At 37.3% G+C, this 16,051-nt stretch overlaps 1 protein-coding gene across 1 annotated transcript in view; it reads right to left on the bottom strand.

Annotated features, from left to right (window-relative positions):
* Positions 1–2,586, bottom strand: part of LOC108760097 (uncharacterized) — a 52,298-nt gene extending 49,712 nt beyond the window's left edge. Inside the window, exon 1 of the mRNA XM_018505894.1 lies at positions 94–2,586. Coding sequence (XP_018361396.1) covers positions 94–235 — 142 coding nt within the window. The 5' untranslated portion in view covers positions 236–2,586. The remainder of the gene's footprint in view (positions 1–93) is intronic.
* Positions 2,587–16,051: the final 13,465 nt, after the last annotated feature.

Genomic DNA, 16,051 nt, shown 5'->3' with positions numbered 1-16,051 from the left:
AGCAAGAAAAAATAAATTATGCAACGGAGGGGGAGAAAGAGTGAACGCGGGGAAGGAAAAGGTGTCACCCCGGCGAGATTAAAGCTGCCTCACCTGTCGTCAGAGAAGAGCAGAATAGTGCGGACAGTAGTACGAGCTGCATTTTAGTCAGACACTTGCCGCACCTGGAGCACGATTCGCCGTCGAGCGAAGTGGCGTCCCACTTCTTCCTCGTCTGCACTCTCGGGTACTTCATCGTTCACTTGACATTTGTGCGGGGCGGTGCCGCGTGGGATCACAGGGGGAGGATAATCGCGGCCGTTTGTACCGTTTCTCTCGCGAGAAAAAGAATGGAAGTTACAACCGCGAAATTTTGCAGCCGTCGCGTCAGGGAATTTTCGTTTAATCGAGTCCGCCCACTTCAACGCGCTCTTCGTTTCCTCGTGTTCGAAGTGAAACGATCAGCGATTTCCGACGACGCCACGTGTACCTCGCCGAGAAGATCGTCGGTGTCGATATTCCTCGATACCTTAGAGACAGTCGAGAGCCCGCATTTGAATGTTGATTTCGATCGAGCCAGCGAAATTCTTGCGCGTTCGTCGATTTGTTCTCACTCGACGTCTCCCACGCTTTTCGATTCTCGCGGGAGGATTCCTCGTGCTTTTAAGAAGAAAAATCCATATATATGTATATATCGATCGCGCGGTTTAGTGTGAAAACAATTCCATTTTGCGTTCGGATTTAATGGAACGCCTGGAATCTCATGACTTTCTCGATTTACTTTTCTGTCGTAATGTTGCTTTTCTAATTTGCTCCTTTAGAAGTACTGATTGACCGCGATATCATAGAAGACAGCTGTTGTACCACTTGCGAATTGAATCAAAATTGAATTATCACGTTAGGACGTTATCCTTTTCGTGATTTATTTCTTCAACGAGGAGATTCTCCCGATTCCTCGCGAACGGGAACGTTTTTCCGACACCGCCACGTGTGCTTTCGTGGAAACCACAATAAGCGCACTTAGCTTTCGTATATCCGCACGAAAGTAGTTTCGCTATTGCTCCGCTTTACTTGGGTCATTCCGCGGAGGTCTTCTTGGGGCTTAACGATCCTTTTATCGTCAGTTGTTAGACGGTGGCCGCTATTTCCGCCGTAAACGTTGTCCCGTTAATGTTTTTTGTCTCCCGCAACTTCCCCCGGACACTCTCCCTCGGGCGCTTTCGTGAACTTTTTACGCGAGGGCGTCTCTTCCGTTTCCTTTTTTTCTCTCCCTTTCTTTTTGTTTTTTGTTTTTTTGTTTTTTTTTTTTTTTTGCGCACCCGATGTTGCTCAGGTGCGCACCGCGCTACCGAGCACACCACCCGTATATTTCCCCGTCAAACGGATATCACTCCCTCGCAAAACTCGTCCCTTCGTTCCTCTCTCGAACAGAACGACCCTCTTTCACAACGCGCGCATTAACGCTGCTCCCTCCGTTTTCCCAGATTCTCGCTAATTAACGCATGAAAAATGATTACACATCGCGAGACGTGAGCGTCGATGCGTTTCGAGGAGCTTATAGGCCTCGTATAGGCCGGATTCCTTCCCTCCGAAGTCGGATGAGGGCTCGAAAGCGGAAACAAACTGATTCGCCTTTCCCTCATCGGCGACTCCTCGTCGTTGATTAACCGACCGCGACTCGACAACGTTAGTTATGTCAAAGCGAAAGCCTTACGCGAGAGAGTGGCGCAAAACACCAGTTCGTTTTGCAAATCTCATCCGGTTACCGGCCGAATCACTTCGCGTCTGGATCCTTTTTCATTCTTTTCTTCGTTGCGCAGCGAGAGGGGAAAAAAGCAGAAAGCAGCGAGCGTGAATTTCCAGTTTTTTCGCGTTTATTTCGCGGTTCGATGGATTCCTCGTGATTTTTTTCCAGTCTCGCGATCTCTTTTTTTCCCCCGCGAATCGGGAAAATTCCTTCTGACGTTTGCAAATTCTCGCGAGCGGAAACGGGTCCCGACACGAACGGGCGATGCATCCACGTGACACTTTTGGCCACGTGCCGCGATCGCAATTGTCCACCTTTATTTTCTCCCACCGCGACGTACGCCCGTCGCAAGCGCGACTCCTTGCATCGCGCTCGATTATCGTTCTAATTCACACATTTCTCGGATTCGTTAGTCGTCACTGTATCCTTTTTCAGTGGTTCCTCAAATGTATCCTGGCGTGCGCACTATCACTTTCAAACACACCTCTCATCGACTTCTTCGGCGATCGCGATCGAATCTCTCAACTCGACGGATGGTCCCGCGAAAGTTACGTGTCACTGTCTTGTAATATTCTTTGTTTTTAAAGTTAATGGAAAAAAAAAAAACAAGTCACAACTAAGCGATGGTCACTTGTCTCCGCGTCATGTTCAAGAGGAACGGAAGTCGGGTTTCTGCGAACACGCGTGACACCGTGAATTCGCCTGGTGGCAACGAAGAACGAACACGGAACACCGGCCTCGTCGTCGCAGATTTACCCGAGTACCTTTACCATCGGCAGTTCGTAGTTGACAGAAACCCTTGGCGGGAGCGGTACGACGAATAAGGTGCCACTCCCACCCGCGCATGCTCCACCACCACTCTCCGGATCATGATCCCCTTCTCTCCCTCCTCCTTTTGCTTATTTTCTCCTTTCCCCTTCGTCGAGCCCTTCTCTCGCTCCTCTTCCTTTCCGTCGGCTTTCCTTCTCACGCATGATCCCCCCATTTACTGCATTTTCAAATCGTTTTCTCTCGCTCCCGTTTGCCGGGCCGTCTTCTGTCATTTTCTCCCTATTTCTCCCCCTCGGTCATCGTCGACTAACCGCACGTGGTTCGACCATCAGAGTGGGGCGATCTATAAACCAATTAATTCGGGTAATAAACTCGACCGGAGGACGACCTATCCGGACCCTTGTCTGTCCGTCCGTCCACAAGAACACGCTACTGGATCCTTTTAGCAACTTTCTTCGACTTGACTCGCCTTTGTTCGTTCGACGTACAGCAAATCAGCTTGTCACATCGAAAGCTATCACCCTATCTCGTTCGTTGAAACAAGCTTAACCCTTTGGCCACGTATGGCGTGTCAGAGGGATGTAGAATCTGTCAGAAACGATGGATTTACGAGACTATGCGGATTTACGAGACTGCTGTTCCTCTCTTCTTTTTTTAGGTTTTACGCTTAACTAATTTAAAACTCATTCTATATATAGCTTTTTAATTGAACGTAATTAAGCACTTGATACACTGATTTATTCTTTAATAATTGTTAACCCTTCATTACTTGCACAGGGCGGATCTAGGATACCTCTACAGCCTTATAAACTCGTTAAATGTTTAAATGCAATTAATACATGCACATTATTATATTCAGCGCAGATTGTTTTACAATTAAAAATAATTTTTTGCATCTACGGGATATTTAGAATATTATCAGTCTTTATTTAATTATAAGTCACCGAAGAGAACAATGAGAATTTGAAGTATAATACGTTAGAAACATTTTACGCAAATAATTCTGTTAAAGAAACTATGCGAGTAATGTAGGATTAAAGAACGACAATTATTCAATAGTAACAGGTTATATTTTCGGAGATACTATGAAAGCATTATAAATTACTGCGATGATAGAAAAGTGACACGTCTCAAAATTAGCAACTTATTTTAGTAGAGCATTTTTTAAATCCTGAAATGGAACTTTTTATGATAATCAGTATGCATAACTTTTTCCACGTTATACTTTCGGTTAAAGTAACCGGATATCCTGACCTAGTACACAATATATGCCCTATTTGCCGTTTGTAATAATTAAATTAATAATAATAATAGTGATATTAACAATAATTACCGTACATTCAACAGATAGCATTATAGTGAGTCGTGCAGGCTGTTCTTCTGACTTTATTGCATTAGTTTATTGCTCGGTTTATTCATTCTGTTATTATCAATAAAGTGAAATGCAGAACATCGTGATCGTGATGTAATATTTTGTAGGTAAGTAATTAATTTCTATAACTACACCAAGAGATAGTTATTAATTTCAGTAGTTCATTTTATTGTAACTTTGTATCTATACTTTACAATCCTGTATCTAGTTTATATTTTCATCACAGTGCTTTGTTGTAATCAAAGAGAAAAAATTTCTTTATAAGATAGAACCAACACGATAGTTTTTTGTATTCTTGTCTAGGTCAACCCAGATAACACAGAGGGTTCAAAAGAACTCAAAACGAATTCAGCTCATTTTCAGATGCAACAAGAATTCTTTTCAGAACTTTTCAAAAAGAGAATTCTTTTTGCATCCGAAAATGAATTCAGAATTGATGACATATCACTGAATTCTTTTTGAACTCTTTATGCTATCTGGGAACAAATATGTCAATATGTTAATAAACTTATAAAAGTAACATTGGATTATTTTATTTTTTATTTTTTCAACATTTTGTTCGGAAAAAGAGAAAAACATGTATTTTAAGTCATATTGTGCACAATAAGTATGACCTAAATGTTACTTTATTTTCTTAAAATGTTCACTACACTATGTAAATAGTTGAAGATGCTTTTATTTTTTTATTCAGAAATGTTTTATTTTTTGAACCTGACTATCAGTTTTTAATTTTAAACTCAGCAAAAATGAGAAAAAATAGCAAAACTTGAATAAATCATCTAGGGTCTGATTATCTTATAAGTATTCTTTAAAGCTATATCGTGAATTTTCAAAATTCGAACACTGCTAATTTTTTATTTGAATAACTTTTTTATCAACGTGGCGAAATGTGACATAATTACTGATAGAAAAGTAACGCATTTCAATATTAACAACTTTTCAAAAGAACATTTTTTTATTCTGGATTAAAACAACATTTTAATTAACGTAGTGAATATATGCATAACCTTACTTTCTTTCCGTATTATACTTTAATTATATTTATTCTTTAATACTATGTGTTTTTAAAATTAAAATCCTAACGCTAATTTTTTATTTGTGTCATTTTCTATCATTCTAACGTAGCGAAATGTAATATAATTAATTATTGCACATATCGTATATGCATTAAGTCGCAATTATTAATAATGTTGAAATGGAAATAAAATAAGATCGATATCTTTAGCGGAATTAATTTAGCGAGAAGCCGAGAAGTAACAAGGGAGCACACACATACACATGCGCACATATATACTCACACAGAGATTAAGACATTGTGCGTCCGGACGACCGTCACGATCTGTTTTAATTTGTTAAATATATTCATTGCTCTCACGTCCCCGTACGTTAGAGCGCGGCGCATCTAGACTCCGCTTGCATAAGTTTTCACGATGGCGTCGTCCCTTATTCCCCGGGCCCAATGAGGGATTATTAAAGAAAGGCGCTCTCCTAGCAGCGGGCTGCGTAATAAATCAATTAGTTTAAATAAGAAGGGCCCGCGCGCGGCACGTAGATGGGGAACGGCGCTGCGCTGCCCTGCGCGGCGACAACACGTCCCCGTGAAACACCGTCGCCCTCCACTCTCGCCAGCCTATTATTATGGCCCGCACGGCGGGCGAACCGCCGTCGATTGCGCCGATGAATTAATTGCGCGCGATCGATTAATTAAAACACCGACGTACCGTCAACGTGATCCCAATGCCGAGCGACGGAAATATTATTCCGCCGCGTCCGCCGCACCGCGCCGCGCCGACGCGATCGACGCGACGTCGCGCGGTGACTCGCCGCTTGGCAATGAACGGTGGAAAACTTGCAAGTCGACCGATCGATAGGTCGCTCGATCGCTTAACCGCGACGCGACGGTTAACATCGAAACGCGCCCTAACGTACTTGTCGCCACCTCGATCGCCTCGATGGACTGCCAAACACGGTCGATTCTATACGCCCGATCAACTCCCGTTTCGCTCTTCTCACCGCGCGGCGCGTTTGGCGCTTTGCGATTCGCCAAGGTGGATCGACGCTGATTTGATAATTTGATTTACATTCCCTCCCCTGTCCCTCCGCGAGAAGCCCACGGATCTCGCGCGCAGAATAGAAGTGTTCGGTGCGTTTGCATACATTCGAACGGATCGCGCCGTCCCGCGAATGACAGCTGAGAATTATCCGTTGCATAATACACGCCGCATCCCGGCAGGATGCCGAGATCCTGAATACGAGTTGTTGGTGAATGAATTAACATACTAATTACATGCCCCGTCAAGCACGCGTTGCGCGATTTCATGGCTTTGGTAACTTTGCAACAATGATGAATCTTTCGTAACTATGCTAAATAGATCGTGACACGCTTTTGTCTTCCCTTTACACGTCCGTGCTCCCATTTTGCACAGTTTAATCTCATTCTACGATAGGTGCACTGATATAAATATCCACAACTTAAGGAATTAGCTAATTAATTTTCTCGTTCGAGATAGTATTAATAAGTTAACGTAGACCGCTACACGAATAAATCGAGTAAATAAAGAAGAGTCAATATAGTCGAAGCTTGGTATCTAATTACATTTATATGTAAATTTTAAATAGAGGAAACAATGGCTCGTTGGTATAAGAGGTAAGTTAGTATTGCATTCCATTTATATAAAATTTTTTCTCTTTTATAACACAAATATTATTCCTTAAGTTTTATTTAGATCAAACAAGTATTGCAATTAAAAAATAGAAAATTCTGATTCAAGAGTAAGCAATGAAATTTTTGTTAAGGATATTTCATAATTTTATAAAAGTTTCTATTACTATATTATATGTTATTTTTTGAATAATAAGAGTAATTTATAATATATAATGTATAATAAAAAATATAATATATACAATGTATATTATATATAACAATATATAATAAATTAAATGTAATAATTATATGTGGGGATGGAATACGACTCTTTATACATAGCTTAGCTTGACTTGCTGTTTTCATGCGTATGAGAAAGTATGTAAACATTTAATTACAACTTAACTCTGACAGAATGCTTTATATATATATATATTTATTTATTTATTTAATATATATATATATATATTTATTTATATAGAAATTTATTATGTATAAGTTAATTTTATTTAACATTTTCATATTGAAGTAAGTTCAATCAAAGTAGTCTACACATTTGTTTTTCTGTAACAAGTGTTATTTTATACGTTTATTACAAAATTAACTTAAAAAAATCTTTTAAAATGATAAATCTTTATCAAGAATTATACGTACAATCAGCTTTTTGTATTTATTACGTTTTTATTAATTTAATACGAAATTCGTCGTATAAGCAATTTATACAGTGATATGTATCAATTTACCTCATTATTGAGGCAAGTGGGCTCCAATACAACAGGTTCGAATTTCACTTACTACAATGAAACTGTACAGTATACACAATCGTTCCCAACATGAAAATGACGTGTATATAGAGAAAGTTTTCTCTACCATACTATATAGTTTAATTATAATTTTTTATTTAAAATTTAATTCCAATAATTAGGTGCTTACAAATCCCGGTATCTCTTATTTCTTTCAGTTGTATAAACCGCGGTTAATTATTCAGATTATCAACTTGAAATGCAAGTATTAGTACTTCTTTATGGGTGTCCTTCAGATATTTGACGTATATTTGTTTTACTTCAATTTATTGCACCATGTGCACCAGTTCAGGTAGTGCAGGAATAAAGGACAGACATTAATAGAAATATACGCTTACGAGTGCATCGAATTCTCTTTGCCGCGTCGTCATCATGTCTCTCTATGGAAGTCGAGAAGCGAACGCAAAAAACTACACACTGTTATAACATATGCTGATCGTTCATAAATATGGCAATATTTACAATTCTACAACTTGAGCGAATTCAATTAGCTTCGATAAATAACGTGAAATGCGAGAACAATAGGCGGCAAAATGTGCTACACGTTAACTTCTGTACATTTAAAAATTTTTAACACAATCGCAGTTTTCACTGTATGTTTCAATCATTGACAAATTGGATACGAGAATCGCGAGCGAGAGGAGGCAGATTAATGCGATCCGTGAGTCGCTCTCGGCTTGTTTATCGTGCTATCGATCTTGCTCGGACGTTCGATTGCTCAGAAAAAGCCCAAGAGATACGCTTTTCAATTATCCCCGTAACGGAAGTTATATTTACAGACCGCTTATGTCGTGTATACGATCTCGCAATCCTCTGTATTCGTTCAATTACATTCTTGCTGAGACGTGAAATTACCAATTCTTTTGTCACCTGTAGATTTTTTCAGTGGCATTTGGCTGATGTTTCCTTTTCCTTTACTTTGCTCTTTACGTCAAATACTGACAAGAGAGAAAAGCGTTTGGTACCTGTGACTATCTGCATAGTACAATAATTATGATTATTCGTTTTTTTAGTATATTACTGTTATAATGTTAGTAATAGTAACTATACTTATAGTTTTACAGAAAGTACATAATTGGTACCGAAAATGGCTATTACAGTGCAACAAATTTTGATCAACGTTTTATTTCTCAACAAATAATGAATGTTTAACATAAAAAAATTACAAGGTTTCTTAACACTTGAATGATGATTCTTATGTATTTCATTTCGTAAAATAAAGAAATAGATTGTAAATTGTTAAAATTTGTAGTTTTTTTAAAATTAAGTTCTTAATTTTTCGAAATTTGTAATTGACGATGGAAATTGTTTTAGAATCTACAAATACATAAAAATCATTTAGATGTTGAGAAATTGGAACCTTGTAACACGGTGTTATAGTTAAATTATAATTGCAACCTTGTTTCCCTCTCTTAATGTACGTTCCTAATTAAACACAAGCCTGTTAAAATTTATTATTTATTCTGTCTATTTTCTCAAAGCGATCCAGATTACTGGAAATTCGTTATCAGACGTACACTATACAAACATTACATGTAAATTATTACAACAATTATAATGAGTAATTTTGGAATCCATTATTGAGGGCGAATATATACACATGTATTTACAATTAAAGATAAGTTTATAGAAATGTTTATGTAATAATTAGCCAGTAAATTATATATTTACAATTTTCTTAAGTTATGCTATCAGTATGCACAAATTAAAAATAAAAAAATATAATATGCGTGATATTATCATTATGTTACATATATAAAAAAAAATGTTCAAAAATTTATACATAAAAACTACAAAATATATTATTATTATTATAATTTTTCGTCTAATATAAAGATATATTTATAAAATTAGAGTTAAAGTATTAATTTTTATAAAAATGTATAATTTTATACACTTCCCCTATAAATTGTGTAATTTTACATGTTATTTATATAATTTTACATACTTTTTGTTACAGTAATATCGAGATTTTGATTTAAGATAAATATTAAAATTCATCTCATGGTGGAATCAATCACATTCACTATCGGTCATGAAAGTTTGGATAAATTTTATCGAATGATCATGTAAAAAATTAAGACATTATAAAACATCAATTGTATTATTTTTTAAATATATTTTATATTATTTGTACACATACTAACAATTACAAAAGTTTTATAAGTTATTTTTAATTTTATATGCCAAAATGTATTACCTTTAAAATATAAATTAAAATTTGAACGCTTGTTATGTTTTAACCAATGACAAAATAACGATAATATACAAGCTTAAAATAGATACAAAAAAAATAAAGTATGTAAGAATAACAATGCTATTTCATAATGTTCAAATTTTTTACATGACCGTTTAATATACAAAATTTGTGCAAATATCTAAACTTCCACGAATGGCCATATGATTTATTCAGATTTGTTCAAAAAGCCGGCTTAATCCTACGACACATTATCGCTCACATTCGGTATTTTTCTTTCTAGCCGGGTCGAGACAACTGCCTTTCCAGTGGTTTTAGGGAAGCATTTTTCGGAACAGCCAAATCGTTATCATCTCGACGAGAGGAAGGGTGGTGTCATAGTGTCGAGCCGGTCTTAACATCCTGAGCGAGCTCATTCGTCTCCGGGACTCATCTCGCCGATCTCATTCTCGTGGCAGCTCGTTTATACGGCAGCGAACCAACCCCGGCTGCGGTGGTTGCTCCTGCCTGGCAGGCGCCTTCAAATTCGAGCCCGATGCGAGGTCTCTGCCCCCGAGCCTAATCCGCTCTCCCACCCTCCGCTTCATGGGAGCGGCGACATAGCCTTTCAACCGATACATCATGCCAGGTGCGAAAATTAGTACACTGAAAATATTTTATATTATTGCTTGGAAAAAGTGTATTTGTGACTATAATTGAACGGTAAATAATTATGATTAAAAAATTCATTTTTATAGTTAATTACCTTATAATCTTAGTAAGAATAATTATATATATGTTAAATTTAAATATTAATTCTCGAAATTAAAAGCTATAATAGAGTGTATCGGGCAATTTATCGGGCATTAACACAACGCGATAATTGATGCGCAATAAAATATAATTATCAAATAATATTTACATAATATAAAGATGTACAATGATTGTCGATACTTTATATGGTTTTACCGACAATCTTTGTACATCTTTATATTATTTGATAATTATATTTTATTGCGCATCAATTACTGCGTTGAGTTGATGCTCTCATTGCCCGATACACTCTATTATAGTATTATTTTTAATTGTATATATAGTTTACAAACTATACTCTAAAAAAATATATAGAATTATAGTAGTTTTTGAGAACAACTATACAAGGTCCGATAATTGTTCTGACGGAGTTCGTGGACATGTAGAGTGGACTAAACTGAGACGGAAAGTCCTTTACCATCTTGCAATTTTCGTAATAGTTAACAAGATGTTAATTGCTAAAAATTGCCGAAAATTGGTCTTCAATAATTTTTTACTCATATACTACTATCAACTTTACAGAAAAACTGCAAGAGACAAAAATTGTTTATTTTCTTCTCATTTTTTTGCAACACAAGTATGAATAGTTCATTTTTAATGTATTTTTGCCTGCCGAATACGAATTCGTTGACTTTTGGCTATCATAATTTTAAAAAAATTATTAAAAAGTTATAATTAAAAAAATGACATTGAAAATGCAAAGAACAACGATTTTGAAGATTTTCATGACCTTACAGCATCGGTAATAAATTTTTTTTCTAAATTTCATCAATTCCACGCAAATATATCAACTTTTAGCTTTAAAATGCATTTTGTTTTATTTTAGTATTTTTGTTTTCGAGATATAGCAATTTAAAAATATTTCTTTTTCTGTATAATACGTGGACAAGGCATTTTGTTCCATTTTAATTCTGCATTATGTGGAAAGTAAATGTTTTTGTACTTATATAATCAAATCATGCTGAATCAAAAGCAACATGATATTGACGAAATATAATATGGCAGATTATAATTTTTAATGTGTATTGATTCAAAATTATAATCTTTCTGTCACATTGTATTTTGTCAATTTTATATTGCTTTTTGATGTAGCATGATCCGATTATATTATATAAGTACAAAAGCATTTACTTTCTATACATAATGCAAAATTAAAATGGAGCAAGATGTCTTTCTCACGTACTACATGAGAAAAGAGTTATTTTTAAATTGCTATTATTTTGAAAATAAAATCATAATATTCGAAATGAAACGTAAAACATTTTAAAACAAAAATTGATGCTTTCACGTGGTATTAATAAATTTTAAAGAAAAATTTACTGTTAGTATTACAACATTATAAAAGACTCCAATTTTTTCAAAATTGTAACGTGATAGCCAAAGGATTTTTGTTCAGCAGACAAAAATACATAAAAAATGACTATATTTACACTCATGTTGAAATATGATGTTGGACAGTGTTAATATCGATAACATTATAGTAGTAATAACTAGAGTCTGACCGAAATCGAAAACGAAAATTCGGTTGTCATTCAATTTTGGCCGAAAACGAAATCAAAACCAAAACTTAGATAAGTCTTACTTAAAAAAATTAGAGAGAGAGAGAGAGAGAGAGAGAGAGAGAGAGAGAGAGAAAGGGAAAAACTAACGGAATTATATTTTTTTAGCCGGAGACGAAATCGACATTTTTTGATTAAATTTACAAAGACCATGATTTTCAGAAATCATGACAAATTTATGTACTTTTTAAAAAACAAGATTTTATTAAAATATCTAACTACAATAATATAATAATACTGCATCTTTAACTTTTAAAGAAATCAAATCACAGTTATTATTAGGATCATATATATAAAGTTTGTACTCAAATTGTCTAAAGCTTAATCAACGAGTTCATAATTAAAATCAAACAGTTGTTTTTTGAACGCTCACCGGCTTGCTGCAACTTGTACAGTTTTGGTTCACCCATCGAAATTTTCTTTTAATCTCGGTCGAAATCGAAATCAAAACAAAACCCTGATTTTTGACCGAAACCGAAACCAAAGCCAAAATTTTGTCGGACTCTAATAATAACTGTAAGAATGAAGCTCCTAATCATAATTATTTTATTTTGTAATTGAGAGGATGGGCGGAATAAAGGCTTAATTATAAAATCTTGATATTAATAAAAATTAAAATAACTTTCTACTTTTTTATTACACACAAATAGGTATAGTATCAAATGTATTTATGTAATGTCTTTAAGAAGTTACATGTTGCAATACTTTTCTATTACGATCAATGTTACATGAAAAAGCTAAAAAGGGCCTAAAAAAAGGGCCGGAAAAAGGGCCTAAGTAGAATTGTGCCTTTGTTCCGTCTATCCCCTCAATTATATTATCACAAATTTCAAACACTTTTCTCAGAGTTTCTCTTTTCAGATATATATTTTCGAATAAAATAAATTGTGTGTGATTGTGTACGATATTATTATTATCAATTATTTTAAGAATATTGAAATTATCTCGCGAAATGATTGCAGATTACTAAATATTGTATCTTTAATATATTTAATATATTTTAAATTATGATTAAAGAGATATCCAGTAATTCGGACATTCTATAGATGCACCCGCATTTACGCGCTGACATTTATACTCGTGAAGGATCGATACGTGATACGAACTACTCGACATCACGCGCGAGGACATGTCAGTGTGCCATCGCTATACCTTCGCTCTGCTCCTCGGTAGAGGTGGCGTATTCCCGTCTAATTTGAAAAGCCCTGTAACCTGAACTAATGGACCACGCGGGAGAGATCAATCTGCGTTACCTTCGCGCGAATTATTTTTCAGCGAGGTACGACTGTCCGCGCGCTTTCCATCGCGTGTGTACGCACGATATTATTGACGCGAAGGCTAAAAAATAAACGAAAAATGTGGCATCACGTCAGAGGTGGATTTTACACCCTGGGCTATATTCTGCTTTCTGTTAGTTTTTGTACATTTATAATTTTGGAAGAATAATAAATATCGGTTAGGTGTGGCAGAGGACGTATGAAACTATACAATTTCTTGATAATTAGGAGCCTTGAGATTGTATTCGATTACTTTGAAAGCATTTGATATGCAGAAAATGAGAAAATGTAATGAAAAATTCAGCAGATTAATTTTTCGTTCCTCAAAATTCGCCGCTTACATCGCAGGATAGCCCTGAGCAATGTGAATTGAAAACGACGAAAATTTCACTGGCAACTTGGCAAATTGAGATGCAAATTGTTAACGGTGACCTTTGTGATCGCGGTTCCATTGCAGGAATAGATTTGAGTATCATCCAAAACTTTTTTTGAAAAGTTGGACTTTAAATGAGAATAAGTTTAGCTACACAATTCCCTCTCCTGCACTGTTAAACGTTTCGTGGCATTTAACGTAGCACATAAAATTTAATAAAAACTGATTATGATCATTTATCTTTCATCTTCCTATGAAATATGGGTAGTTGAATTTTTTTTTGTATGCAAGCTCCATTTACGTGAATCTGCTTTTACGATATCTCTCGGGAATGCGCTAATAACATAAATCGGGAATAACGCGTGTCAAACATTGCGCTGATACAAAGCTGGTACGCGATGTTATTGCGAATTCTACTCCACTCCCTTCATCCCCCTTTTTCACTATTTCCTTTCAGCATTGAAAAGTTATTTGTTTACTGTATAATTTGACGAAACCTAGTACATGGTGTAAAGCATAATAATTTCTTCGTATATACGAGCCGCGGGGCACTTGTTATTCCACGCGTTTCTAATTTCCACAAATTTCGGATGTCTTTGTTAACCCTCGGGAATCGCTGCGAATTACAGGCGAAATTGCGGGCAGTCACGTCGCCGTAACACGCGGATCTTATGTTAACGCGCGCGTCCTGCATTAAATTAAAGAATTTACCGGCCGGAACACACACACACACACACACACACACACACACCAAGCGCATGGACCACGTCGTGCGCGTCGAATCGACGCGATTTCGAGTTCTCTCTTTTTTTTTGTCTGTCCCACACGGCGCGGCGCGGCGGATGGACTTTAGCCATTTCGAAATTTAAAACGCTGAAATCGAATGGCGACCAATCGCCTTTTTTATTATCGCGTATCTCCCGGATAATGGTCGCACGCGCGAATGTCTCTCCCTCACCCCCCCCTTTCCCCCTCCCGAAAAAGCGTATATCTCTCCTGTGTTTATTTCAAGCGCGCCGAAAGCCCGGGACTACAAACCGCTCGGCTGTAAAAACCCGATATTAGAACGAAATAACCGGCAGAGTCACAACACGCTCGCCGCGCCGCGCTGACTCTCCTTGCAAATTTTTATCACGATAATATACATTGTATATAAATGTACATGGGATATTTTTTATAATATTTTACCTGCGCGGCGATATATAATTTCGTATGTAAATAAATCTCGTTTCATTTTTACGATTTCGCTGTAATTCTCGTGTTACAACGCGCGATCGTTATACACGTTTACATTTTATGAATTATATATTATTATCCTCACTTTTTTAACGAACGTTTCTCATATTTCATGTCTTTAGAACGATCCTTGGCGTTTTTAATATTTCCCGATGGTGCAAATACGATTTAATATCGTTATCAATATCGGGTATTTTCCGTTTCTTTTTTTTCCCGTCCTTTCCTGATACCGGTGATGGAGTCCCTCAGGGAGCCCTCTGAGCCCTCCATTTTCGTTTGTTTGAAAAATTCGCGTCGAGATCTGCACGGGGCGGCGGCACCGGCGGAGTAATGGCGGTGCTTCCGCTAAAATGTTATTTGAACGACAAAGTGGTTTGGCTGCGCGGCCCCTGCAGGGTGTTATATTATACACGTTTACACGTTTGCACGGGGCGACCGGCGTGGGCGCCCCCGCGTTTGGTTTACACTGGAGCCACGTGTCGCAGCACCCCGGCGAGCGCGAACGTACACCTCCGCGCCCCTTGTGTTGTACCTATAACGATCACGTACCCTCGTGCACGTGTACGAACGCCCTGCGTACATCCAACGCGTCTTTCGTCTACACGTGTGATATACTGGGTGTCGCACGCTGCTCATTCTTACTATATACGCGAACTTTTGCCTCGGTTTCATTATGAGACAATTGAAAATCGACAGCAAGTCACACTCGTGAAATACGATGGGAAAGAAATTAAGGCCTTACGATTCGAATTTTGTCTCGATGGAACTTGATTTAATAATTAAATTACCGCAAATTATTGAAAGAGACGTTATTGGATCTGGTTTCCGCTGAGGCAGCGTCAGATTGATCGGAGGGATTCGTTGTTAAGAGCGAAGGTGTGGTTATGAGACACCCTGTATACATAGACGTGGGCGCTGTTGCGTATATTTGTGCGCATTCCGTGTTCCGCTCACGCGTGTGTACGAAACTAAACAATATACACGGTGAGTTTGTCGACGCTGGTTCGCTGGATTCGGCGAGTTCTGTACGCAGCGCCCGTGTACATGTCTGAACAAGGGCGAGGTGGCGTGGGGCGAGGTGAGGCAGGAAGGCGGAAGGCGGTTCGGTGATAGCGGTTATTGAATTATTAATTAAGCCGGTTAATTAATAAACGATAGGTCGCAAGTCCTGGTAGTCAGCCACAACCAGCCACCCGGCTACACCACGCCGAGGCTTCGTCTGCTCGTTTCTACTACCGACTACTGCTACTGCAACCACCCTCGGGCAATCTCCTTCTTGTAACCTTCATAGAACTCTGGTC

Source organism: Trachymyrmex cornetzi, unplaced genomic scaffold, assembly GCF_001594075.2.
Source record: "Trachymyrmex cornetzi isolate Tcor2-1 unplaced genomic scaffold, Tcor1.1 scaffold218, whole genome shotgun sequence".
Taxonomy (NCBI): domain Eukaryota; kingdom Metazoa; phylum Arthropoda; class Insecta; order Hymenoptera; family Formicidae; genus Trachymyrmex; species Trachymyrmex cornetzi.
The sequence above is the reverse complement of the archived record's forward strand: the minus strand, read 5'-3'. Positions and strand labels throughout refer to the sequence as shown.